This window comes from Eublepharis macularius, chromosome 9 (assembly GCF_028583425.1).
Source record: "Eublepharis macularius isolate TG4126 chromosome 9, MPM_Emac_v1.0, whole genome shotgun sequence".
NCBI classification, from domain to species: domain Eukaryota; kingdom Metazoa; phylum Chordata; class Lepidosauria; order Squamata; family Eublepharidae; genus Eublepharis; species Eublepharis macularius.
The window spans coordinates 68,425,984-68,450,993 of NC_072798.1; the positions used below are offsets into that span (position 1 = coordinate 68,425,984).

General features: G+C 41.7%; 1 protein-coding gene across 2 annotated transcripts in view; it reads left to right on the plus strand.

Moving 5' to 3' along the window:
• The first annotated feature begins 6,330 nt into the window (after nucleotides 1–6,330).
• The window catches only part of LRIG3 (leucine rich repeats and immunoglobulin like domains 3), a 62,944-nt gene continuing 44,264 nt past the window's right edge, over nucleotides 6,331–25,010 (plus strand). Inside the window, exons 1-3 of one of the 2 annotated variants that reach the window (XM_054988442.1) lie at nucleotides 6,331–6,658; nucleotides 20,740–20,811; nucleotides 21,972–22,046. In XM_054988442.1, the coding sequence (XP_054844417.1) occupies nucleotides 6,480–6,658; nucleotides 20,740–20,811; nucleotides 21,972–22,046 (326 nt within the window). In that variant the 5' untranslated portion in view covers nucleotides 6,331–6,479. The remainder of the gene's footprint in view (nucleotides 6,659–20,739; nucleotides 20,812–21,971; nucleotides 22,047–25,010) is intronic. The other variant, XM_054988443.1, reaches the window with a different exon arrangement.

Consider the following 25,010-nt stretch of genomic DNA (forward strand, 5'->3'; position numbering starts at 1 on the left):
CCTCATAGAGTGATTGTCATGAGGATAATAATAACACTATTGGAAACAGCTCTGAGTGTGGTATTCAGTTGTCCTGAAGGGCGGTATAGGAATCAAATGTTGTTGTTGTTATTCATAGGATGACCTTGAGTTCTAGTATCATGGGACAGGGAGAAAAGTTTCTTTCTATACACTTTCTTCACCCCATGCATACTTTTGAACATATCTATCGTATTACCCCCTCAGTTGCCTTTTTCCTAAACTAAAGCTCCCCAGATGCTTTTGTCTTGCTTCATCGGGAAGGCACTCCAACCCAATGATTGCTTTGACTTCCTTTTTCTGCCCTTTTTTCAGCTCCTCAAAATCATCTCTGAGATGGGGCAACCAAAACTGTACACAGTAAGGCTTACCTCATATTTTCAGTTCTTACTATTACTGAACATAAAATTCATGATTTGTTTCCCCCTTTTTCTGATTATGAAGAGTACTGTTGAAACAAATAATCTCTTCTCATAATGACCAGTGCACCACACTGGTGTTGTACTGCTGTGAACTGGTGGTGGAGAGTGCCCTCAAATCATAGCTAACTTATGGTGACCCCTGGTGGAGTTTTCATGGCAAGAGACTAACAGAGGTGGTTTTGTCATTGGCTGGCTTTGCAACCTGGTCTTTGTTGGTGGTTTCCCATCCAATTGCTAACCAAATCCAACCCTGCTTAGCTTCAGGCTCACCTGGGCTATCCAGGTCAGGACACTGCTGTGAATTACTCCCTACTTTTTAAAGTCCACACTCCACACTATTTCAACATCCTCTATCAGACTACTGGAATTAATTTTTCCAAATAGACTTTTGCCATTGCCTGCCTCTGCAGAACACTCTGTATTGAATGCTTAAAGAAAAAATTGATGCCTTTTCTTTCTGGTGTTCACACACTACAGTCACTGTAGCTTTAAATACAAAGTCATAGTTATGTCACGGGCGCCTTCTATGCAAGCTAGAATTCTGCCTCTGATTAGCAGAATCCAGGAAGCATTTTTCCCCTTTTCTGCCCCTTATAATTTATATAGAGAACAAGACTGCCTTTAAATAATAAATTTACTGAATTTGAAGTTGTGTCTCTATAAGACTGGTATCCTACAGTTATGCATGAGGCTTCTTTCCAAGGAATATACACGGGATCAAAGAATAAGGCTGTGATCCTCAAATCCCATATAAATTCAGTGCATTGTAAGAGACTATAAAGAGATTGTTTTCAGGCTTGAGACGGGCTATGCTTTTCTTTTTTAAAAAAAGAACTTTGATATCTTTAGTGATGAATGTTTGATCATTGCCCTTCCCCTGTAAAAGGCTGCATTTAACTTCCCATTTACCATATGGAGGACAGATCTTAAAGACATTAGCAAACGTTACTAAACATGAATTGCTAGAAGGATGCTTGAGTTTATTTGTAATGGAGACAAACACTCCACATTTGGGTGAATGCTACAAATGGCTGAACATTTGGTGCCTTGGGCAAAGCTTTCAGAGAGAGTTCATATGGCTTTGCTAGTTGTAATCAGCCTGGCTCAAATTATGCATAATTTGGTTTTCACGGTTGGGTCTTGGATCACATAGAGTCAAGTATAATTACTACCACAAAGGAGAGTTCTGCATGCATTTCGAGCCATTCACCGTAGACTTATGACACACTAGAAAAGGATCTGCAATTACTAGGAAATTATTTAAATACGTTTTATTGTTTTTTCCTCAAAGGCAAATGAAATTGCAATGAGTAATCACAGGAACTGTGGTAAATGATCAGCTTTTAGTGCTATTATAAAATTAAAAGTATTATCAATTGATATTTTTATGCCTTAGGGTAGGACAAAACACTCTTTGAATTCCTCAAGAATTTCTGAGAGGGGAAGAAGAGAAAAAAACAGGAATAACAAGAGGAGCCAAGTATCCTTCATATCGGCCCTGAGATATACCAGTAACAACTTCTCCTCACACCTTAAACTTAATTTACAGCATTTATTGCTGCAAAATGTCTCAATGACTTTTAAAAAGGATTGGATGATGGATCCTTCTCAATGGGTATTAGCCATCATGACTTAATGGAATCTTCATATTTAGAGACTGTAGGTTATTAACAGTGCAATCCTATGCAGAGTTACTCCAGTCTAAGCCCATTGAAGTCAATGGGCTTAGACTGGAGTAACTCTCCATAGGATTGCACTGCCAATATCATTTTCTGGGATGGGCAAAAGTGAGGGAAAGCAGATGTTCATAGGCTTTGCAGGGGCATCTGGCTGGTCGCTGTGGAAAACAAGATCAACCATTCACTTGGTTTATTAATTTAAACAATTAAGGATGCAAACTTGGAAAAAAAGTGGGTTTTTTCAGTTTTGGATTTCAGGAAGGGCATAAATACTAGTATTCAATGTTATTTGGGTCCTCCAGCAAAATCTCAAGATTCAGTTTTGAGTTTTTCTGGGATTCCAGAATTATGTAGGGTTTTGTTATTCCCTATGGGAGTATGTTGGGGGCGGGGGGGGGAGTGGCTATTTTTCAACCAAATGAAACCAAAATTGCAGGGGAGCTTGCGCTCTCTGTCCACTAAAGACCTCCGAGTTTCAAGCAAATTGGATCAAGGGGTCCACTTCTATAGGTCCCTGAACAAAGTGCCCCTATTTGCAGACCGGTGGACTGGGAGGAAAAACGGCTATGCCCCAACAAAAGAGGGAGGTTACAGCTGCACCAGGCTCTGTGCCTGGCTGGTGCTGGCTGGAAGCCGCCTCCCCCAGGCTGGATCCGACTGGAAAGTAGAAATGCCAGTACCTGGAAATTCAGATAACTGAAAAAAACAAGACATATGCTGCATGACAAACTACACATATTTTTTAAAGAGGGAGTGTTTTTCATAAAGCCTTAGAATCCCAAATTTGTGTAACTGTTCCAGAAAATCACGATAACAACCTGAAGCAGTGATTTTTGTGTATATTTTCAGCTCAGGAATTTCAGAATGCACACTCCTATAAACAATTATCTGCTACACATTCATTCATTCATTCAGCAAGGTTCTTATATATTTTAAAAAGGTGTTTCAAACAAAACCTATGTCTTCTCATTTCTGTACTGCATACTGGTTTTGCAAAATGTTACAACAATCTTTATTGGGCTCCTGAATATGAGCCACTTCCTGGCTTTGTTTATAGGTTGTGAATAAGGTTGCCAGCAAACTGCTGGCAATCAGCAGGAGATTCACCCTCTGTGGTGGGGGCTTGTCAGTGATGTAGCGGTGTTGTTGGTGCTGTGACGATTTCCAGGGCTCCTGAAAGTAGCATCATTGCAGCACCAGGGACACACTAGCATTCAATCAAAACTCTATGGTTTAATCATACAGTTTGGGCTGAATGCCAGTGTCGCTGGTGCTGTGATGACATCAGTTCCGATCAACCTGGAAGTGACATCATCTTGGCCTTGATAGTGCTGATGTTTGCATCCCCCTCCCCATTTTTCTCCCACCATACAGCTGAGCAGCATCAGGAAGGGCAGTGGAAATCAGGTTTCCTGCTGAATCAGGAGATCTAGCAAGTCTGGTTATGAAAGCTCTGCCACACTGAAGCCTAATATAGGCAACAGCCCCTGATGTTCACTGAACACAGGGAAGGAGAACAAGCATGAGCATGTTAATTTCAAGGAGTTTAGATTGGAGTAAGCTTGCATAGGATTGCATTGACAATTACAGTGTTCATTGTGCATGATTCTAGTCACTTATTTGCTAAAACCATGAACTAAATATAATAAAGAATCCCATGGCTTGCTCATAATATATTTATGATTTGTATATTAGTACATTAATTCTTGCTTGCAAGAACAAAGCTGCTATTATTTCTTTATTTCTCCAGATGCCAACCCTGCTCTCATATTCATTTAGGCAGCACAATTAAAGGACTGAACGACATTGGCCACAGGAACTCAATCATCTGCTCATTCTCTACAGGCAATCATCAGGCAACGATGCCCTGCTTACCTAGAACAAGTCAGTCTCTGCAAAAGAATAAAGGCACAGAAATAAAGGCATAGCTACATTCAGGAGCTAGCGGCCAAATTTTCCAGTTTCTTCTGCTGACCTGAAAGTCACCCTTCTTCAACAAATGAATGCCAAAGGAAGACTACAGCGTGAAATTGCTGAATTGGAATTTATCTGTATATTTAATTGTATCAGCCTAGGCTTAAACAGAGACATTTCTCAACCATTAGTAGGTACTGAATTAGCTTTACAAACCCAGGGAGTCTGCATTATTATGGATTATACTTCTTGCAAACAGTCAGTTTGCTTACTCCACACACTTTTAGGCTTTGCACAAAAATGTTGCAGACCATCTCTCTTGCATTCTCTCCTGACCGAAGATGCACATCATACATCTGATGAAAGTTTTTGAGCATAAAAGCTTTTGCTTGAAATAAATTGGTTCTTCATTAAAATGCTACAACATTCCTTTTGGTTTTTGCTGCAACTTTAATGCAGAGACTTTAAGGAAGGGAAACAAAAACAAGCCAGCCTTATGTAACCTTTTTGTATCTTCTTTGTGGACAGTGGAGTTGATTATTTCAAAGCACTGCAACAAAAGAGAGCCTATAACTTTGCCTGCTTTGAGTTTTTATATTGATTCCTATGCATTTCTATCATACATAAAGATGACTGTCAAAGTAGCTGGCAATCTGAAGTCCTGTTAAGAAACCATTAAGTCTGTAGCTACATGGTATGCACCTTTTTAATCAATATGCAGAAACAACAACAACAGCAGCAGCAGCAGCAGCACTTATATACCATGCTTCTAGAGCAGTGAATAAAGTCAGTGTTATTATCCTCACAATACAGCCCAGGAGCTGTATTACCCACAGCCTCCTGCTGACCTCATGGCAATAGTGGGATTTGAACCAGCAGTGCTGATTCATATTCTAACCACTATACTACTATTAACAACAACAACAGTGTGTTTATATACTGCCCTTCTAGACAGATTAGTGCCCAACTCAGAGTGGTGAACAAAATCAGTGTTATTATTATCCCCACAATACAGCTGGGGAGCTGAGGCTGAGAAGAGTGGTGGCCCAAGGCCACCTACTGAGCTCATGGCAGTAGTGGGATTCAAAGCCCAGCCACTTAATTACTATGCTACAGCATCTAGGAACTACCACAAAAGCTGCTTCCTAAAAGTTCTTTTGGAGGAACAAAGTTCATGAAGAAGGCCATATGCTGCTTTTTGAAGCAGGGGTCTTCAATTCTGTTGAGCCTGGAGGCTATTTGGGAATTTTGAGAACGGGCAGTGGGCATCACCACATAATGGCTGCCATGCAAATGCAAAACGTTAGGAGGTTCCAAGCCAAGCATCCTCCAATGATAGGGTCAGCTATTTCCAAATGGCGCTTCCTTTAGATCCAATATTATGTTTCCTGAGATCTTCTGAAGTACCTCCTGATCCAGTGAAGTGGAAAAAAGCCAGGATTAGCTCTTTGCTTTGGGGAAGGAGCAAAGGGGTACCAGAAAACAGTCCAGTGAACAATATAAAACCCACAGGCATCATGTTGGGGATCAGCGCTTTGAAGGGCTGCACATGATCTTGTCTGCATCTCACGGCCTACGTTGGGGGGGGGCACACATTTTTGGATAACCCAAATAAAATAGAAAGACCCAAGTGAGAGATTTACATGCCACAATGTCTGAAGCAGCACTTGGTGATCGTGTGAGTTAAAGCTAATGAAGGGCTTGTTAACCTGAGGTAACTATGTTAACATCACTTCAGAGAGAGCAGAATAGCTAAAGTACATTCCAGATACATAGATATATCTGCAGAAGCAAAAGGGCATTGCTGAGGTACCTTAGAAATTCATATAACCTTCCCATCACAATCTTAGTCTGCATTAATGAATCTAAAAAGAACTCTACACCTGGTTCCATATTCAACCATGAAAGTGGCTTAGAATCCCTTACTCAGAAATATACAAAGAAATAGTAAAATTCCTCTTTCGCTTCCATCTTTCTAATTGTCCAGGTGGTTAAGGTTTTGAGGGTTACATAACTTGAACTTTGGAGTCTGTGTCCTAACTGATTGATTGTGGCACATTTAATGGTGTACTCCAGTAAGCCCCATCTTACACAGACATCCCGAGCTCAAACCCTTTCCCGCCTCGCGGCCTTCAGCCCTTGCCAGCCCAGAGGCGCGTCGAGGCTCTGCCTGCCTCTACTCGCTCTCCGGGTTGTTGTGATCACATGGCAGGGGGCGGGCCCGGCTGGGAGGCGGGCCGGAGGCGTCTCGGGCGGCGGAAAGTTTTGCCGAGTGTCTGGAGTCGGCTGAGCGGCGGGGCGCCTTGGTGGTGGATTTAGGGGGGACGGGGGGATGGAGGGGTCCCGTCAAGCGCCCTGAGAGCAGCGCCGCCGTCTTTCCCTCCCTCCCTCCGCTCGGCCGGCCGGCCAGCGAAGTTGAGCACCGAACAGGCGGGGCGCTCCGGCCATGGGATTCTCGGCGCGCCAGCCGCGGCTGCGGTGGCTGGTCCTGTGCTGCAGCCTCTTTGCCTTGGGGATGGCCAAGGGCTGCCCGGCTCCGTGTCGCTGCCTGGGAGAACTCTTGGACTGCAGCCGCCTGAAGCTGAGCCGAGTGCCCGAGCCTCTCCCGGCGTGGACTGTGCAGCTGTGAGTATCTTCTGGGGGACGTTGCGCCTCTGGGGCGAGCGGGACCCGGTGGATGGTGTCTGGCACTAGGGGGCGGTCCGTGCCCCTTGCCCCTGGCGCTTGAGGACTAGCAGCCTCGGGAAAGGAGCTCTGGCGCCTCGCCTCCCCCCTTCCTTGCTTGAATCTTTGTAAGGAACGGTAACAAACAGATCAATCCTAAGAAGAGTTACCCCAATCTAAACCCATTGATTTCAGTGGGCTTAGACTGGAGTAAGTCTGTTTAGGATTGCACTTAAAAGCACTTAAACTAGGGAACAGTTTTAGCTGAGCGCCGGATTTCTTTTCTTCATCTTCAGTGGGCTTTGAGGGCAGGAGGAGATCCTCAAGGCCACAAAGCCTGTCCCATGTACCTACGCATCCCTGTAAAGGATCTTTGGACACCCTTCTGGCTTAAATTTTCATAAACGGCGGTTTATATCCCAGTGAATCAGTTAATCCCTAAGGTGCCACTAGACTCCTCCTGTGTGTGCTGCAATAAACAGAGCTACTCCTCTGGAATGTGTCACCTGGGACGATTACTCTCCTCTATACTTTTTCCTCCCATCACTCGGCGAACTGCTTAGTATGTTTCAGAATTCCGACATTCAAGACATTTTCATGCAGGGATGTAATGCAGTTTGTTACATATAGGAGCGTCATATGCCATGTCCTGCCTGCATATGCAAATGAACATATGTGTGCACATAACTGAGAAGCAGAGACAATCCTGTTTTCCAGGAACGTGTAGCCTCAGTGAATTCCCCTTGTAGAATTATCACTACTGCTGAACCACAAGAATGTAATGTGTGAAGGGCCCTAAACTGCATGCAGTGGTCCCAGCTTTTCAGGACTTTCTCAATTGTATTTGAGTTCTGTAAATTTTCAGGCATCCTTGATAGAAAATTATGGACTGTTGTTTTCACAGAATATGGTGCTAGAGGTGGATTAATGACAGTAAATTATGCTGATATTTAAATGTCATCGTGCTGGAATGAAGAGATTGTTTTGCTAATTAGATGAATATGGAATATGTTGTTTTGAGCAAGGGCTGTTGATTGTCTCCTACAGTCAAAACTTTTATTTACAAGTTAGCTTTTAAAACGAACCTTTTAGCTTTTAAAAACCTAACTTTTTGAGAAAATTGTTGATTGATAGTTGCAGAAGTAGGAGATGGGCCTGGCACAGTACCTGAACAACATTCCTGCATGCTAAGAGAAGTTTTTTAAAGATCTTAAGATTCTTGCACTTTTTTCCACATAAGTATTTATTAATAGAATAAAATAGTCTGTGTAATACAACAGGCATTCATTCTTTGTCCTGTGAGTTTCTTGTTATTGCTTTGAAAGTATTAGTAATCCTACTGGGCATGAGAGAGAATTCTTAATCTGACATTTTAACATGTTGCACTACTTGGGACAAAATCTAAGGATATGAAGTTTTCTAAAGTCAGAAAATAATTGGCATGCACTTGAGTATTGTGTTTGGTCATAATCTCTTGCAATTCAAGTAATGTCTAGATTAGTATATTAATGTTCTATTGCACTTCAAAATCAAGGAGAGATTTTTACTTTAAACAGGAAGGCTTTCAATTAGTTGTAGCTAATTCAGTTCAGTTGCCTGGTGGGGGATGGGAGTAATGTTTCCTTATTGGAAAACTATGATTGGCGTTTTCATAACATCTGGGCCTAACTCTGAATGATTTAGGGGGTGAATAAATACATGAATACCTGAAGAAGGTAAAAATAAACTATGTTTTTGTTTAAGAAGCAACAGTTGGTACCTTGTAAGCATATCCAGATGTTTTCATTGTAAATTGATCTTTTCTTTTCAATATGCTTCTAAGCGTTATTTAGTTTATTAACTGCACTCAACAATTAATAGCCTTTACTTTTGGAGCAACAAGTTTTTAACAGTATAGTAAACCAAAAGAAACATGAACGTTCAAGCTAGTTCACACAAATGTTATTTTTGAATCCAAACAGTTTTTTAAAAAGTGACCTTAACATGTTGATTCAGCAGAAATAATAAGATATTTTTGTGGCAATTAATTTAGAACACTAGAAGAAACAGATTGTGTGTGTGGGGGGGGGAGGGGTTGCAAGAACAGTGAGGCTTTCTAATTGGATTTCCCCAGGAGATGGAAATTGTCCATACACACATGCACATTCCTTTACAAGAAGTGTGAAAAATGGGCTCCACTTGTATAAATAAGCACTTGGCCTTTTGTAAGTGACCCTGCTGTGATCACTCATTGGATAGCTGCGTCACTTACTCTTAAACTCACAGGGTGATGTCTTTGTAGGTGTCACCAAGCCATGTGGTCTGGTAGCTTTGGTGCAAATGTTTCCTTTTGTTTGTGTCAAATGCCTTGAGAAATTCCGGTTCCTTGCCTACTTGAAGAAAAGGTTGCAGTGAAACGTGGCATTTTTTGGTTACCTCCTGCTGTTCTAATACTAGAAACCTTAAGACTGTTAAGAAATGATGACTGGACAAAAGTTTGTTAGTTACTAGCTTGGACCATTGTTGCCTCAAATTGTTTTCTGCGTGAATAATAACAGGCTGGGACCATAATTGCTGAAAAGTGTCCAGGAATCCAATATAATATAAAAACAAAAGATATTTATCAATTGAAAAATTTTAAATTGTCGGAACTTGTACATTTCTAGGGAGTAAATCATACTGATTTTCAGTGAGTCGTAGGTACCTTGCTTAAGAGTGCTTAGGATTTCAGCTTAAGGTCTGATACCTGCGTACATTTGGATGTAAACACACTGAATCCAGGAGTTTACTTCTGTGTCAATATTCTTAGGGTTTTGCTATATGCAGTCTAATGTGTTTTGACTAAATAGAAGCTTATAGAACAGGAATGTGGATGCAGTCATTAAGGACACTGTCCTGAGAGTATGGCCCATTGAATAAAATGGGGCTTAGTTTTAAGTAGACCTGCTTAAGGTTGCTTCCTTAGTACCCTTTCTGATGGGCCGTAGTAATCAATGCAACTTGTTTGAGGAAGTAAATGCATGGAGAGCTGAGAATGCTAGACAGATAACTTTGCTATAGATAATTAGTTTTCAGTGCAACAAAGTACTGCCACATTTATCCTCCTTGCTTTTCCCACTAAGACAGCCAAGCTTTTCCTCTAGATGTCTAAGTGGGCTACCTTGATAAAGGATCCTTTTCTCCTTTTGAATTTCCAGCTTTCAGTGAAATAATTTAGTTTCTTGATGTTGGAGGGCAGCAAATGCTACAAATACCAGCCTTGTTTTTGACCTGGCTGTTGGGAAATTGAAATTGTATTATCTTGATGCGCTGTCAAAGTTGTGGTTACTCTTGTAATTTCAATTGACGTGGAAAAAGCCTCTGGGGTGTGGAAGATGGCCAATTTTAACACAGTTTAACACAGGCTCTTAGTTAGGAGTAAAATATTAGAATAAAAGCAAATCTGTTCATAACTAGTGGATGTTTGTACTGCTTTGTAAACAAATATCTTTACCGCATGGTTTCACTTGTAGGGTAAGAGTAAACACTCTTTAAGTGTTCAAGAATTTACTTTTTATTAGATGAAAAGTTTAGGATACAGTGCAGAGGAGGACAAAACTGAGGACACTTGCCAGACGTCTTTACAGTTTCTCAGTTCTCTTTGGAATTCTATATTATTTTACCAGGTTTTGTCTAGGAATGTAAAAGCTGTCACTGAGGCAGAGGGGGAAATCTAAAGGATGGTTTCTGCTAATGTTTGTATTACAACTCAATATTTACATTTTCTAACCCTTACTAGAATTGCCGGGGAAGAAAGAAAGAGTTCTGATAGTTTTCACAGCTGTTCTTCAGTATTTTCCAGACTCAAATTTGAGCATAGCATGCTGATTTATGAGTCACTTTGGATCTATGTCTTAAAACTGCTACAGCCTGCTTCTTTGTTTTTTAGCTTTCCTTCTTTCTGCTGAATTAGCAAGTCTAAAGGCCCCACAGGGGATTGATTAAGAAACTGTAGCTGAATTTGCATTTTAAACTTTAGGATTTAAGTTTCAGGTTTTTCCAAGGAAGGAGATGAAGATTTCCCCTAAATGATATACACCCATTGAGTTATGATCTAAAGTTATTCTTGCTAAACAATTCAAAGAAGTGCCCTGTTTTCTTCACCTCTTCTACTCTGTGCTCAGATTTTAGTAACTTCAGGTTGACATAAACATTGGGCATGGAGAACAATGCCGTCCTGGAAGGTCTTATGGAAATCTTCACCTCTCACATCCAAAAACTATTAAAGTTTATGAAGGGACAACTTAAGTTCTGCACCATATATTGATGGATTCATTTTCTGTCTGTTGTCGATGGCTGTCACTGCAAGTCCCTCCTTTCAAAATCTGGGGTTATTTAAAGTGTGTTAAAGGAGAAAGAAAATCCTACACCGCCCATATCGCTTGTCTTGTTTTACGTTTGGAATGCTGGCCTCTTTCATGAGGTAAAATTCACTTTTCAAATGAAAAACGGCCCCTTGAATTTTAATATTCAAGATGCCGTCATGTATTTAGTAACATATTCTAGCTTTCGATTTGTTGTGGTAGAACTCTGACAATTTTAGTGCAGTCTTTGTGCTGGTTCAGGATCTTAATGCACACAGGTATCTTTCCTTAGCTTACAAGTTAATAGAAGCATATACTCTGGTGATGAACTACAATATTCTCTGTTGTACTGAAGTTACAAGTGTAGTTACTATTGAATAGTAGGCCATTAAAATGTGTATTCTGTTAAGACTTCTTATAGGACTAAATCATCTCAAAAACCACGCAGCTGACTGAAAAGCTCAACCCCGTCCACAGTTCCACACCCATGGAAATCTTAACAACTCAGAGGTCTCTCTGGGCTTTTTGTAGAGAGGTTTTTACTTGGCAATGGAGAGAAGCTTTAAGCAGCCAGTCTTTATTTGGAGGACTGTCAAACCCAGGGCCAGGGGTTGCTTCCCCACCCAGGCATTCCATCATTTTCCAATGCCTCCAATGATAGGCAAACACCAGGAGGACAATTAAGGCTTGGCTTGCCAGTTGCATCCTTGACTGGGCAAGTTCCTGCCCCTGCACTCCTCTCTCCTGTTCTTGCTCAGTGGAGCAGCAGGAGAAGAATGGGGTGGGGGAACAGTGCAGATGCCATGACATTGCTGTGTCCACAGTGCTATAGGAACTTCCCCAAATCGGGAGAATTTCTAGTTTCATGGCTGCTCTTACATCCCTTCCAGGTACTCCCCTGCATCTGTGCTGTCATCTTCTCCCCAGGCTGTGCTCCCCAAATGTTCCTGGGGGTGCCAGCAGAAGGCTGACAACTCTAGTTAGGTTTGTGTTTTATTGCACAATTTGTTTACCATAACAGAATCCAAGGTAGGCATGCTTGATTACAGCCTGGAGGTCCACGTGTCCTTTATGTCTCCACCTGTCTCTGTCAAGGGTCTGTCCTGCTCCTCCCTTGGTGCTGCACCCTTACCACAGGGTTAAGCATTGAGCTAGATATGTCCCAGGAATGTAACCTGCTGATCTCTGAGCCAGGAATGCTGTCTCCCTGGGCCATGGGAAGGCTTGGGCCCATCTGTCCAAGGCCCCCGACTTGGTCAGCTGCCTGTCTTCTTCCCCAGTTTGTGTCCCAGCCTATACTTGAGTTAGCCTTTACTGCCAAGAGGGTCTCTACTTTGGAGGCAGCCAGTACCCTCAAAGAGGCTTATACTGGAAGTATTTGGTCCTGCCTGGCCTTTAGGAGCCCTTGAGACCCAACAAGCGTTGCCAGTTTTCAGGTATGATTGTTCTAATTGGATAAATCATGTTTTTATTTTATAACAGATCCCCCAATGAAGCTTTTAAGTGAAATCTGTAGGGATCTACAAAACCTTAATACATTTTTTTCACATTGAACCTGCTTCCGCTTTGCCTCTGCAATTTCCAGGTACAGCCTGGCAATCACCGGGCATGACAACTGATATCCATACTACAGAGATCAGTTCTTCTGGAGAAAATTGCTTCTTTGGCTGGTGGACACTATATAGCATTATACCCTGTGAAGGTCCCGCCCCTTACCAAACTCTGCTTTCCCTAGGCTGCACTCTCAAGTCTCCAGGAATTTCTCAACCTGGAATTAGCAACCTGACACATGCCCATGCCTTATCCTCACCCTGCTGTCTAACCTGAAGCCTCTCTTGGGGCTGCTCCTGGGTTTGCCCCCCTCCCATCTTGACCCAGGATTATCATGAGACGTGACCTGAACATGCCATGTCAGAAATGGCATATTGATGCTGCTCCTTATTTAATACCAACAGCTAGGCCTGTTAACACGTGCCATGATTTTAGTTGATGCACAAAATGCTGAGTCCAACCAATCATATATATACTGGATCATTTTAAAAGTTCTACTAGTGAGCCTAAACCACTGCAGAGATTTTTATTTCTACGTACTGTGGTTTAAGAGAAGGGAGAAGGAGGAGGTTTGGGAATGGAAAATGTGTGGTTTCCATCACTTTGGGGATGCCAGCTCCTGCTTCTAAATTATAAGGGAGATTTGTTCATGTTATTTTTCTACTAGTAAAAATGTTTTTAAGGATTCTTTTGTCCTTAAAAAATACAAGTGTGTGTATTTAAAAATTGATCATATCAGAAATTAAGGATTTTTTTAAAAAGCCGATTTCAGAAGGGATTACAAGAATTTTAGCTTCCAAACGATTCCCAGCAGTTCTGTGGGAACCTCTGTCTCTTCAAAAGGGACCCCCCTTCTACTTCCAGAGGCTGGAAAATTAGATATAAATGGCAGCCCTGTTAAAGTTCTGGTAATTGTTGTTTGATTTGGGCTACTGCACAATAAAGACACGTTATATAACTTCTGGAGAGGAGTCATAACTTTCTGAATTTGATTTAAGGAAATCGGTGTGGGCTTTGGAGAGGTATTTGTACTTAAAAAAAAAAACCAGCAGGACGCTGCCTGGAAAAACTGTAGATATCAACAGTGTCAGAAAACACGGATTTAGTCTGAAACATAATGAAAGTTGTTATGCTCACGGCTGCCTTGATAGACTCCAGATGGATGGTGAGCTTCAGCTCTGAGTGAAAGTGTCTGGCTCCAGTTTGGTGATCATGCACAGCAGTGGTTATAATTGCAGGATTTTTATAGTTTAAAGGCTCTGCCAGATTTTCTTTCCTTTTCTTTCTTTCTTTCTTCTTCTTTTTTTTTTTTGCATGTTATAACTCCAGCAGAACAAATCCACTCACGTCTGTTACTGTCTGGTAGGTCCTAAGGCAAGCATGTTTTAAATAAATCTTTGTAGGGTGGTATGTTTCTCTTTTTGAAAAAAAAATTCTTTTGAGGTAAAATGAAGAAAGGCAGGTTTTCCAGAGCAGATTTGTTAAAAGCCCTTTGTTACAATAATTTGATGCCCACGTCTTGTCTAATGTATGATGTGCAGAAACATATTTGACTTTAATGACCCTGTTTTCAAAGTGTTTGGCTATGGCTGTGTATAGTTCTTTAAATCTTTGTGAGGCAAAGCCAAATATTGGGCTGGATTCAAGGCAGAGGAAAAGTCCTTGCTGTCTTTTAACATGTGTTAGGTCAGATCACTTTCTCAGTCATGTTTAGATGGTTTGCACTGCATTTCACCTGCTTTGCTAGTTATGGTTGTAGTATAGAGACCTGCACACCGATGCAGCAGGGGAAACGAGACATGCAGAAATAGAGCTATGCACATGTAGTGGATGAACATTTGTGGCAGAGGGGGATTTTTCATTCACTTTTTTAAAAATACTGATGCCTTGAATCTGGAGCATTTATTCAGGCCTGTTGTTCTACTTACATATGGTTCACGTTAAGACATTTTATGTATGAGAATTAATAGTGCAGAGACACATGAACACAAGAGCATGCCCACCCAGCCTTATATACCCCAACTTTGCTACGTTAGATTTACCAGGTGTAAGCTATAAATCGAGTATTGACTTTATGTTGGGGTTGCCAGATGGCACTGCTCTGGAACAACAAGCTTTGACCCCATAGATTTCCTTGGCAGGGGAAACATTTGTTTGGCTCACAAGCTGTGACACACACACACAGCACTCACACACACACATAAAGTTGCTATGTTGCTTTCAGAAAATGAATTATTTTATTTTAAAAGACATGTTAATGTGAAAATAGCATTTGAGCTAGGCCTGGCCTACACAGATAATCAATTGTGATACCTTTGCAAAGTATCTGATAAAATAGCTCAGGTAAGCTCTGATCTGGATACCAGTTTAGCTGGAGCTGGCGCTGCAGTGTGTTTCAGACAAGGTCACAGCTGGCAGGACTGCTTCCCAGCCTGGCTTAGAAGCTCCTGCAGTGGTCACTGCTCCCAAGCCCCAGTGTAGCACTCCCCTCCAGGGGCAGGCAGAAAAATCAAGGTAGAGGCAGCAGCAGCTGACTGAACAGGGCCCGCCTCCCTGCATCCTATGAAGCGCACAGGTTGGGAGCTCCCAGCTGCGTGTCAGCAGCAAGTACTGCCACAGCTTGCAGCTCAGAGGCAGGACTTCCCCAGGCCCACAACGAAGCAGAAGCTGAGTCCCTCGACTCGGCCCACCCTCAGACTGGCTGGAGAAGAGCTGGCAGCCAGAATGCGGAGGTGGGAATGGGCCCAGCCACAAACAGTTGGGGGAGGCAGAGCTGGGACCATCCTGCAGCCCTTGTCTCAGGTGTTGTGACTCAGCCTTGAGTGGGCATGTAGGAGGGGGCAGAGCGCTCTCTAAGGGAGAGGAGCTCTACACCTTGACTAGGCAGAGAGAGGGAGCACTGGCTGTGCCTCACAGGAGCAGCCACCAGGAAGTGGGTACCTGCCTTGCAGGTTGACTAAATGCCTTGCCCATGCCTGGAGCCTGAGGAAGCTCCTGAGAGTGAGGTCATGTTCTTAGCAGAGGCCAAGAGGTGGTCATATGAGAGATCCACTAGTGCCAAAACTCAGGGGGCTAAGCAGGCCCCCCACAGCAGAAAGCCAGAAGGCCGCCCCAACAGTGGAGGAGCCTCACATAGCTATAACCTAAGTGAAGCAGAAAAAATGCTTAATACATGATCTGGTCAACTTATAGACTATTTTGACCCAGTTACAGTGAGAGATACTGACAGGATCTTGTCATCTGTGAAGGCTACTTGTGTACCTGAAGGGCAAGGGCCCATCCTAGGTGCAAAAATCTTATAAGGACCATATAAATGGTCCCTTGATGCATTTCACAAATTAGTCGCTAACCTTGGCACTTGCGTTGGCCACTCAAAGAGGCTGTCATCCTCCTGCTGCTTAAAAAACAAAATGGTGTAACCACTTATTGCCCAGTCTTAAATTTGCCCTTTCCGGGCAAAGTGATTAAGAGAACAGTATCTGATCAGTTCCGGTCTTATAACTCTACAGCTCTGGACCCTTTGAAAAGGGTTTCGGTCTGCGCTATGGGGCAGAGACAGCTGTGAAGGCTGTAGTTGATGCCCTCCATCTGAATATAGACAAGGGCCATGCTTCTTGGTTTCTCCTTCTGTGTGCAGCCTTTGATACAGTAGACCGTTCCATCCTGTTAAGGGATTTGGAGGCAGAAGTAGGTATCAGAGATATGCCTTGGACTGGTTTAAATAGTTCCTTATGGAACAGTATCAAGAGATTGCTGTTGGTGACTGTCTTTGATGTGGGTATTATCTTCCGAGATTCCAGTTCACAGTTTATTCCCCATATTGTTCAACCTCTATGTAAAGCCTTCAGGAGAACTCATTCATAGCTATGGAACTGAATGCCATCAAATATATTGAAACAGAAGACCCAGACAAGACGGAAGTGATGTTGTTTGGGAAGGTGTAAACTCTTGAAGGACATTGTGCTTCCCACTTCTGATGGGATTCTTTGTCCCTTGCAGATTCAGTGAAGAGCCTGGGGATTATACTGGGTCCAGCTCTGCTGCCGGAGAAACAAGTAAATGCAGCTGCAAAAAAAGCCCTTCTCCCAACACAACCTGGAAGATGGCCCCCTACCTTGGCATGGCTGCTCTAGCCACCTTGATTCATGCCATGGCAACATTGAGAGTAGTCTACTGTAATGCACTCTACACAGGTCTCCTCTCAAAGCCAAATTGGAAACGTCAGAAGGTTGCAGCTTGGTTATTATCAGGAGCTAGGTGGAGCATTACTCCCATTCTGCAGTCAGAATGGGTAGCCATTGGCTACCCATCAGTTACTGGGTTCAATCTCTTTATGGTCTTGGCCCCTCGTAAGAACATAAGGGCCCTACTGGATCAGACTGGTGGTCCATCCATTCTTACACAGTGACCAACCAGTTGCTGTGAAGTGACAACAACAGGGCATAGAAGCTGAGGCCTTCCCCTGAAGTTTTCTCCTGGCAGTGGTATTTAGAGGTTCACTGCCTCTGATTGTGGTTCCCTTTAGTCACCATTGCGAGTAGTCACTGATAGACTTATCCTCCATTTCTGTCTGATCCGCTGTTAAAGCTGTCCATGCTTGTGGCCATCAGCCTCTGGCAGTGAATTCCCCATCTTAATCACTCATTGTGTAAAGAATTATTTCCTTTTGTCTGCCTTGGAATCTGTTGCCTGTTAGCTTCATTGAATGCCATCAAATTCTAGTATTATGGCAAGGGGGGGGGGGGAATCTCTCTATACACCCTCTTTACTCCGTGCACAATTTTATAAACCTCCATGTTGTTCCCCCTTAGTCATCTCTTTTCTAAACTGAGAAGTCCCAGCCTTTCCTCATAGGAAAGATGTCCCAACCGCCTGATCCATCTCAGTTGCCCTGTTCTGTACTTTTTCCAGCTCTGCAATGTCCTTTTTGAGATACGGTGACCAGAACTGCACACTGTATTCCAAATGATGCCATGGCACAGATCTGTTTAGGGGCATTATAATATTTTATTTTCAATCCCTTTCCTAGTATTTTATTTTCAATCCCTTTCCTAATAATCCCCAACACAGAGTTTTTGCCTTTTCACTGCTGTGGCACACTGGTTGACACTTCCATTGAGCTATCCGTTACTACCCCAGGCTCTCTTTCTCATTCTCAGCAAGTGCAGACTCCATTAGCACATACTTGAATTGGGGATTTTTTTATTCCAGTGGGCATCTTCTTATATTTGCCTACCCTGGACTTCATTTGCCACATTGTTGCCAAGTCATATCTGTGGGACGCCTCTGCCCCTGTGCTCCTCACAGCAACTTTGCTTATCTGAGCAGGCCCTTCTGCAGATACCATCCTGCAAATGTGCAAAATCAACAGCTGCCCATACACATGCAGTCTCTGTTGTCCCCCCCCCCCCCATTTTATGGAATGCTCTGGTTTGGGCTTTCTGCAAACTATGCAAAACTGTATTATTCAGGAGGAATTTTTACTCAGGCGATAGACCTTTGATGTAAGAAATGGCTCAGAGAGATGTCTTGCTAAAGGGACAAGGACTACAGACTATATTACTGGGTACTGTCTGTTGGTGCAGTTGGCTCCTAAAGAGTTTTGGTGTCATATAATATGTGTCGAATTACCTATATTTTGTTTCTGCAGTGTTTCATATCTGTATTTGGATCCATGCTTGTTTTCAAATTTCTGCAATCAATACCCTATTGTATTGTTTATTGAATGTTCCAGCCATTGATTTACACTATATAATCTGCCTTGATTCTCAGTGAGAAAGGTGGACTATAAATAACAAAATAAAACTAATATAAACAAGCAGCAGAGCAGACCTGAGAGCAGGGTAAGATGGTGAAGTTTTCAGGTGCTAGAATGCATGGTATCATAGACAGAAGATGCTACTTCTATGTGTCTCTCTACCTTTCTTTTTAAAAAATTGTTATTTCAACCATTAGTAAGACTTGCAGCAACTAGAAACAAAGAAATAAAACAATTGGCAGAGACTGGAGGAAATTCCTTAGGCTGGAGGAAGTTTCTAAGGAACCTTCCTACCACTGAAGGAGCTCTTCTGTTTGAAGCGAGAGCCCCTTTAGTTGGAGAAAGGCATCAAGTGGTAGGATACAGGCCAGTATATCCTATACAATATTACTTGGTAATTAAACCAGTGTTATGAAGCATTTAAATGGGCAGGCTGGCAAATCTGAGTTTAAACGGCTTCTCCACCATGAAACTTGTTGGGTGACTGGACCAGTCTCTCTTTTAGCCTAATTTACTTCGCAGTATTGTGAGGATAAAACAGAAGAGGGAAGAACTGTGTACACACCACCCTGAGCTCCTTTGAGGAAGGGTGGGATAAAAATGTACTCAATAAGTAAAAAGCTTCAAAAAAGATATTCAATATAATGCAAAAGAATTAGATGTTTTAGAAATAGGGAAGACCCGTTAATATTAGTAAAACATGAGTTAAACATTAAAATACTTAACATTTCATGAGTCTGAAAAAAGAACATACACTGACTTGTATATGCATAGCAATTGCCACGTTGATCTCAGAAAATGAATTTTTTTTATTAAAACAATATGCTGATATGAAAATAGCCTTTGAGATAGACCTGATGTGCCCCTCAGCAAAAATGAGAGGTCAGTGAGAGAGAAGAGTTCTTGAAGGGCAAAATGGATGATACCGCTATCAGAATAGATAATAATAGAACGTAATAGATGGGGATACTACTTTTTAACGATCTCTCAATAAAAACTTCACTGCAAGGAGAAATCAAAGGCCCCTGTTAGCTGGTTGCTTACAGACTTTAAAAAAAAAAAACCTTTTCAGACAAAGCTGCTTGAGTCTTGTTTACAATGTGGGGTTGAACTTTTTTAAAAAAATAAACCCTGTTTTTTCTGGTTTTGGGTTTTCAGTGTGCTTCCCGTTCACTGAGGATAGTTTGAAACATTTGTAGTGCTTCCAATAGTGCCTTTTTATTTTCTTGTCCAGTTCCAGTACTTTATTTTTTGAATGTATCTAGAGTAAAGCTATAGCGCTATAGTGTAATAATAGGTGTAGCAGGATCTCTGAATTCCCAGCTTTCACTTAAAAAAAGAAAAGGCTCTAGCCCCTTCCATTGTGGAGATAGGTCTTCTTCTCCCTTATATCTCCATGACAGAAGGGACTAGAAACTTATTTTTTTAAAAACATGAAAGCGGGGAACTCAGAGAACCTGCTACACTTACTACTACAGCATTATAGTTGTATAGCAATGTTTTTGTGCCTTTTTTAAAACAAATGCAAAACCCCTGGTAGCCCACGGTAGGGGGGTGGCCCCTTCCAGTGCCAGGGAAAGCGATTTACATACGGTTCATAAACAAATATAAATGCTGTTTGAAACTCCCCCCCCCCATTGCTTTATACAAAGTCAGGTCAGTAAAGGATAATAACTGGGTTAAAACAGAAATGTGAAAGGGCCATAGAGTAGTTGGTAGTTGAGTGGGCTAGAGAATCTTTGCCTCTTTTTTTTTTTAAAAAAAAAACCTACGGGGGAGTTTTTTAAAAAAAATATTTATTTATTTTATTCGATTTATACCCCGCTCTCCCCACAAATGGGCCCCGCAAAACATGGAATCATTAAAAATTATATATCCAGTGTGGTATAGTGGTTAGACTGTCAGACTAGGGTATGTCAGACTAGGATCAGGTTGCTGGGTGACCTTGCACCAATCACATAGTCCCAGCCTAACCTACCTCACAAGGTTGTTGTGAGGATAAAATGGAGGAGAGAAGAACCATGTAAGCCACTTAGGTCCCCGCTAGGGGCAGGGTATAAATGAAGTATGTAGATATCTCTCACCTACAGTTTGAAATTATTCAATCCACTGAACGATCTCAACATTCAGTCACATCATTAACCTGTATATGTAGGCTCAGGCATCACATAAGCTAATCAAACTTTCATTCTTCCAGCATATCATATTAAATGGACATGGAAAATGTTATTGTGTGAGCTATTGGATGTCTTGTTCACGCCGTGGAAAGGAAAACAGAATCAAACTTGAGTTGTTGATGTATTACCTGTAAAAAGTTGATCTCATTCAATATTTTGAGTCACAAATACCTTATATTGGCAATTGAATACATTATGTTAGAAATACTGACGTTTTTTTAAATAACTTTGTAGAGATTTAAGCTACAATAGATTGTCTTCAATCAAACTCAGTTCTTTGAGTCACCTCCATAACCTGCGAGAAATGTAAGTCTTTACTGTTTTTGACTCACGATATTTGTTCAGATATGCAAATGTAAACCTGAGTTCTGAATATCAGCATTGAAAAGTGGCTTAAATTTTTCAGTAAATCTTAAGGCGAAAGAGAATATGATCAAAATGTTTTACCTGTAGCATTTAACACCTCCTAATCAAGAGGCTAGAGATAATTGTTGAATATGTGGAATTGCTGATAGAAATTTTATACATATGTGGTGGAAATGCAGTACAGCTAAAGAATATTGGGAAATGATTTCTAGAACTATATTTCAAGGAATAAGGAAAGAGTTAACCTTTTCTTCTAAATGCTTCTTATTGAAATATATAGAGACTTTCTTCCCAAAGATACTCAAGAATTTGCTTTAAATGCCATAACCTCAGTAAGCATAGTCTTTGCTAGATTTTGGGGAAAGAACATAATCTTAAATAAAGAGAAGTGATTGGAGAAACATTTTATTTTATTATTTATTTAATTTATAGTCCACTCTCCCTGCAAACAAGGGAGAATGTGTACAATTGGGTAAATTAACCTACATGTTGCATGGTACAAAGTTAGATACATTTGATAAATGGGATGTCATTTTTACTTGGATGATGCATTTAATAACACCTTCCTGATTTGTTTATTGAATTGTAGATGAATTGTATACCTCTGTATCAGGGTTTTTTTTCAGCAGGAACTCGGTGGAATGGAGTTCCGGAACCTCTTGAAAATGGTCACATGGCTGGTGGCCCTGCCTCCTGATCTCCAGACAGAGGGGAGTTTACATTGCCCTCTGCACTGCCGAGTGGCATGTAGGTAAATCTAAACTCCCCTCTGTCTGGAAATCAGGGGGCGGGGCCACCAGCCATGTGACCATTTTCTCTGAGGGCAACCCACTGAGTTCCACCACCTCTTTTCCTGGAAAAAAAAGCCCTGCTCTGTGTCCATCTTTATTTTTATTGAATAAATGCAGGTGTAATCCCACGATATTATATGAGGTTATAGTTCATTCTGGCTTTTTAAAAAAGTGCTTCTGTGAGGAAGTTTGTTAGTGCTGAATAAATATTTTTGTTGGAAAGCATTCAGTTATCATAATGGGGATAAAAAGTCACTTGTTTATCATCACTTGTTCATTGGTCAACTGACTTCCTTTATCTTGTGACAGAAAACTGAATGGTAATGAATTGAAAGCCATTCCAAATCTGGGGACTATTTCAGCAAACATTACTCTTCTGTCTTTGTAAGTTGGTCTTTTACATGTTTTTATTGGTATATACAAATTTTATCTGTGTAAATTCTTGACTATGCAAAATTAATATATAATTATCTTCATAAATGCATCAGCAGTTAAGGTTTGTTTAACTAATGTAATCAAAACCTGGCCAGTATGGTGACTGAGCAGAATACTTACTTTGCTGTGCTGGTACCTGTGCTTCTTTGTGCTATGTCCTGTGTGTAGAATTCATCACCTGGCGCAGAATGTAGCAACGTCCCAGTGCCCTTTTTCCTCTCATTCTTTTTAAAGGACAAAAGCAACATTTTAGTCCTCATAAATCCCACAGCATGTTTCTAAGTGTGTAAAATTGTCTTTCAACAACCATGCACTTGTTTCCTTGCCCATAATAAAATGCTTGACGTCGTTGAGTGAGCGAGTGGTTGCTTGCAGAAGTGTATGATGGCTATGGGGTGGGGACAGAGGCTGACTCTAATCCAGCAGTAGCGTGTGAAGCAGTTAAGGGTTGCATACATGCAAGTCTTTCTAGGAAGCTAAAATCTTGGTGATCAGTTGTGGGAGAGATGGATTCCATCCCGATGAACTGTTTAGCTGGACGTTATATGTTTAGAAGTGGCTCTGCATGTACAGCCTAAAGTGTTGGATTGAAGAGGGAAACCACCTGCAAAGTATCCTTTTGCATTTGCCCTGGGGCAGAGACAGCCCCAAACTAAAGCAGGGCAAGACAATATATAGTAATAGCATCATGCAACCATTCTTGTTAACAGACTGTAGGTTGATATATATACTGCTTAGTTTGTGTACAGATAATGAGGTGTTCACTCCAAAATTAATCATCCCAGATTAAGATTTATTGGGTTGGATCCAGCCAGCTTGGTCACTCAGTCTTGCCTCATTCCTCTCCTTTACTACAGCCTCCATCCTACATGGCTTTTGTACTTGTAGCTCCCAAGATTCTCAGCATAGATTTTTTGATGGGTTTTTTTAGGGAGTGGGGTTGATGTTTGATCAAAGGTGATGTTGCCTTTTTCAGCAGCACAGAAGCTGGTGGTATCTAACCCATTATGTATGTTAGATTCAGATTTGCTCAGTGAACTTTAGTGTAAAACAGATTTGCAAAGCAGTCTTGTGGCCTGATCCTAGGAATGCTTGGTTGGAAAGAAATCCAAATTGAATTCAGTGTGATTTAATTTCTGCTCAGTGTGCATAGGATTTGTGCCTCACATGGTTTTCATACCTGCTGCTAAAAACACTTTTAGAATTTCTGATGTTGTTTGTGAGCAAGGGTGACTGTTAGTGAAGGATAAAAAAGGCAAGAGAAGCAGTATTTAAATCAGACATATATTCTGGCCAGCATTGTGATGTTGCATTTGACTTACAGAAGCAAGGAATGACCAGACAAATTTAACTATCCCTTCTGACTATATATCCTTATTTTGTATATGATCTACAATTTGCTCCATGGTTTGACATAGGATATATTATCTATAGAGATGGGCACGAAACGAACCATGGAACAAAATTCCAAAAAGAACGGCTGGTTTGTTTTCAAAGAAATGTGTTCTGTGGGTCCACGTTTTTATGGAACAAATGACTTTTCCTACTGTTCCGTTCCATTCTGTTGCTGGTTCGGGAAGCGAGACACTTTGTGCCGTTCAATCCATCGCCCAGGCAATGGTGGCAGTCTTTTGGTTGCATCCAATCTGAGGCCTCCACACTTGATTGGCAGCTGTCCCTGCAAACTAGAGAGCTCCTACTCTGGCCCATCCAGCCAGGAAAAAGGCTGCCAGCAGACACTCCAGTTTTTGCCACTGTGAAGAGAAAATGACATGAAAGGGGGAACCCACGGATCATGCCTTTCCCGGGGTTCAATCTCTCTGAAACTTAGGGGGTCTTTACAGGACAGAGAGGACTATGTCCCCTGCAAATCTGGTGGGTATTGGATGTTGGGAAGGTCAGTTTGTAGCCCCTCAAAGTAGCTTCCAGCAGACACTCCAGTTTTTGCCACTGTGAAGAGAAAATGATAGAAAAGGGAGGGACTCGTGGATCATGCCTTTCCCGGGGTTCAATCTCTCTGAAACTTGGAGGGTCTTTAGAGGACAGTGAGGACTATGTCCCCTGCAAATTTGATGGGTATTGGACATTGGGAAAGTCTTGTTTAGTTTGGCTCTGAGTGTGAAGGTGCCCGTTCTGGGCTCCCTCGAACTGGTTCGGAACTGACTCAAGTTTCGCTAATTCATGGTTCATGTTCTGTGAAAATGAACAAACCACGAACCACATGGTTCGTTTTTTCCCCGTTCCGTGCCCATGTCTAATTATCTATGATATGTTAATGTAAAATTGTCACATTTCTCTCTCTGTCAGTCTCTGTCTAACAATTATCAAACTCTCTGTTGATTGAAAAGATTTGTATGTTTAAGTTGGAAAAGCATCCATCTCAAAATAGTGATAGTAATTTCTATGCTTGTGCATGGGAGTTTCTTTCAGTTCTTTGAGGTTTTTTTTTTTTTAAATTGTTATTAATTCCAAGAGGAACTCTTTCATTATTGGGTTGTTTCATATAATTTTGTTTAGTTGCTGTTGCTTCATGGAATCATTCTATTTTGTTATTACCTGCCATTGATTTCAGTAGAAGACACCCCCCCCCCCCCCCGCTCCCCAGATCATGGTCTTCTATCCAAATTGGACGAGACTCAGAGGGACTGCAGCACTCTCTTAGGACATTCACGCTGCCAAATTTCAGGCAAACAAAATAAAGCCCCTCCCATTTTAGAGGTAATTAAACTCTGTGGGAGAATTGATAGGGAAGATTCCGAACACACAGTAACACAGACACCAGCATACATTGAGAAAATTTGGTGCTGCAGCCGCTCAGCTTGTAGAACAGCAGCATGAGCAAGAGGCAGACTGAGAAGGCAAGGGCACTTGGTGGCACAAGGAGGGCAAGGCATCTGAGTGGCAGGCAGGCAG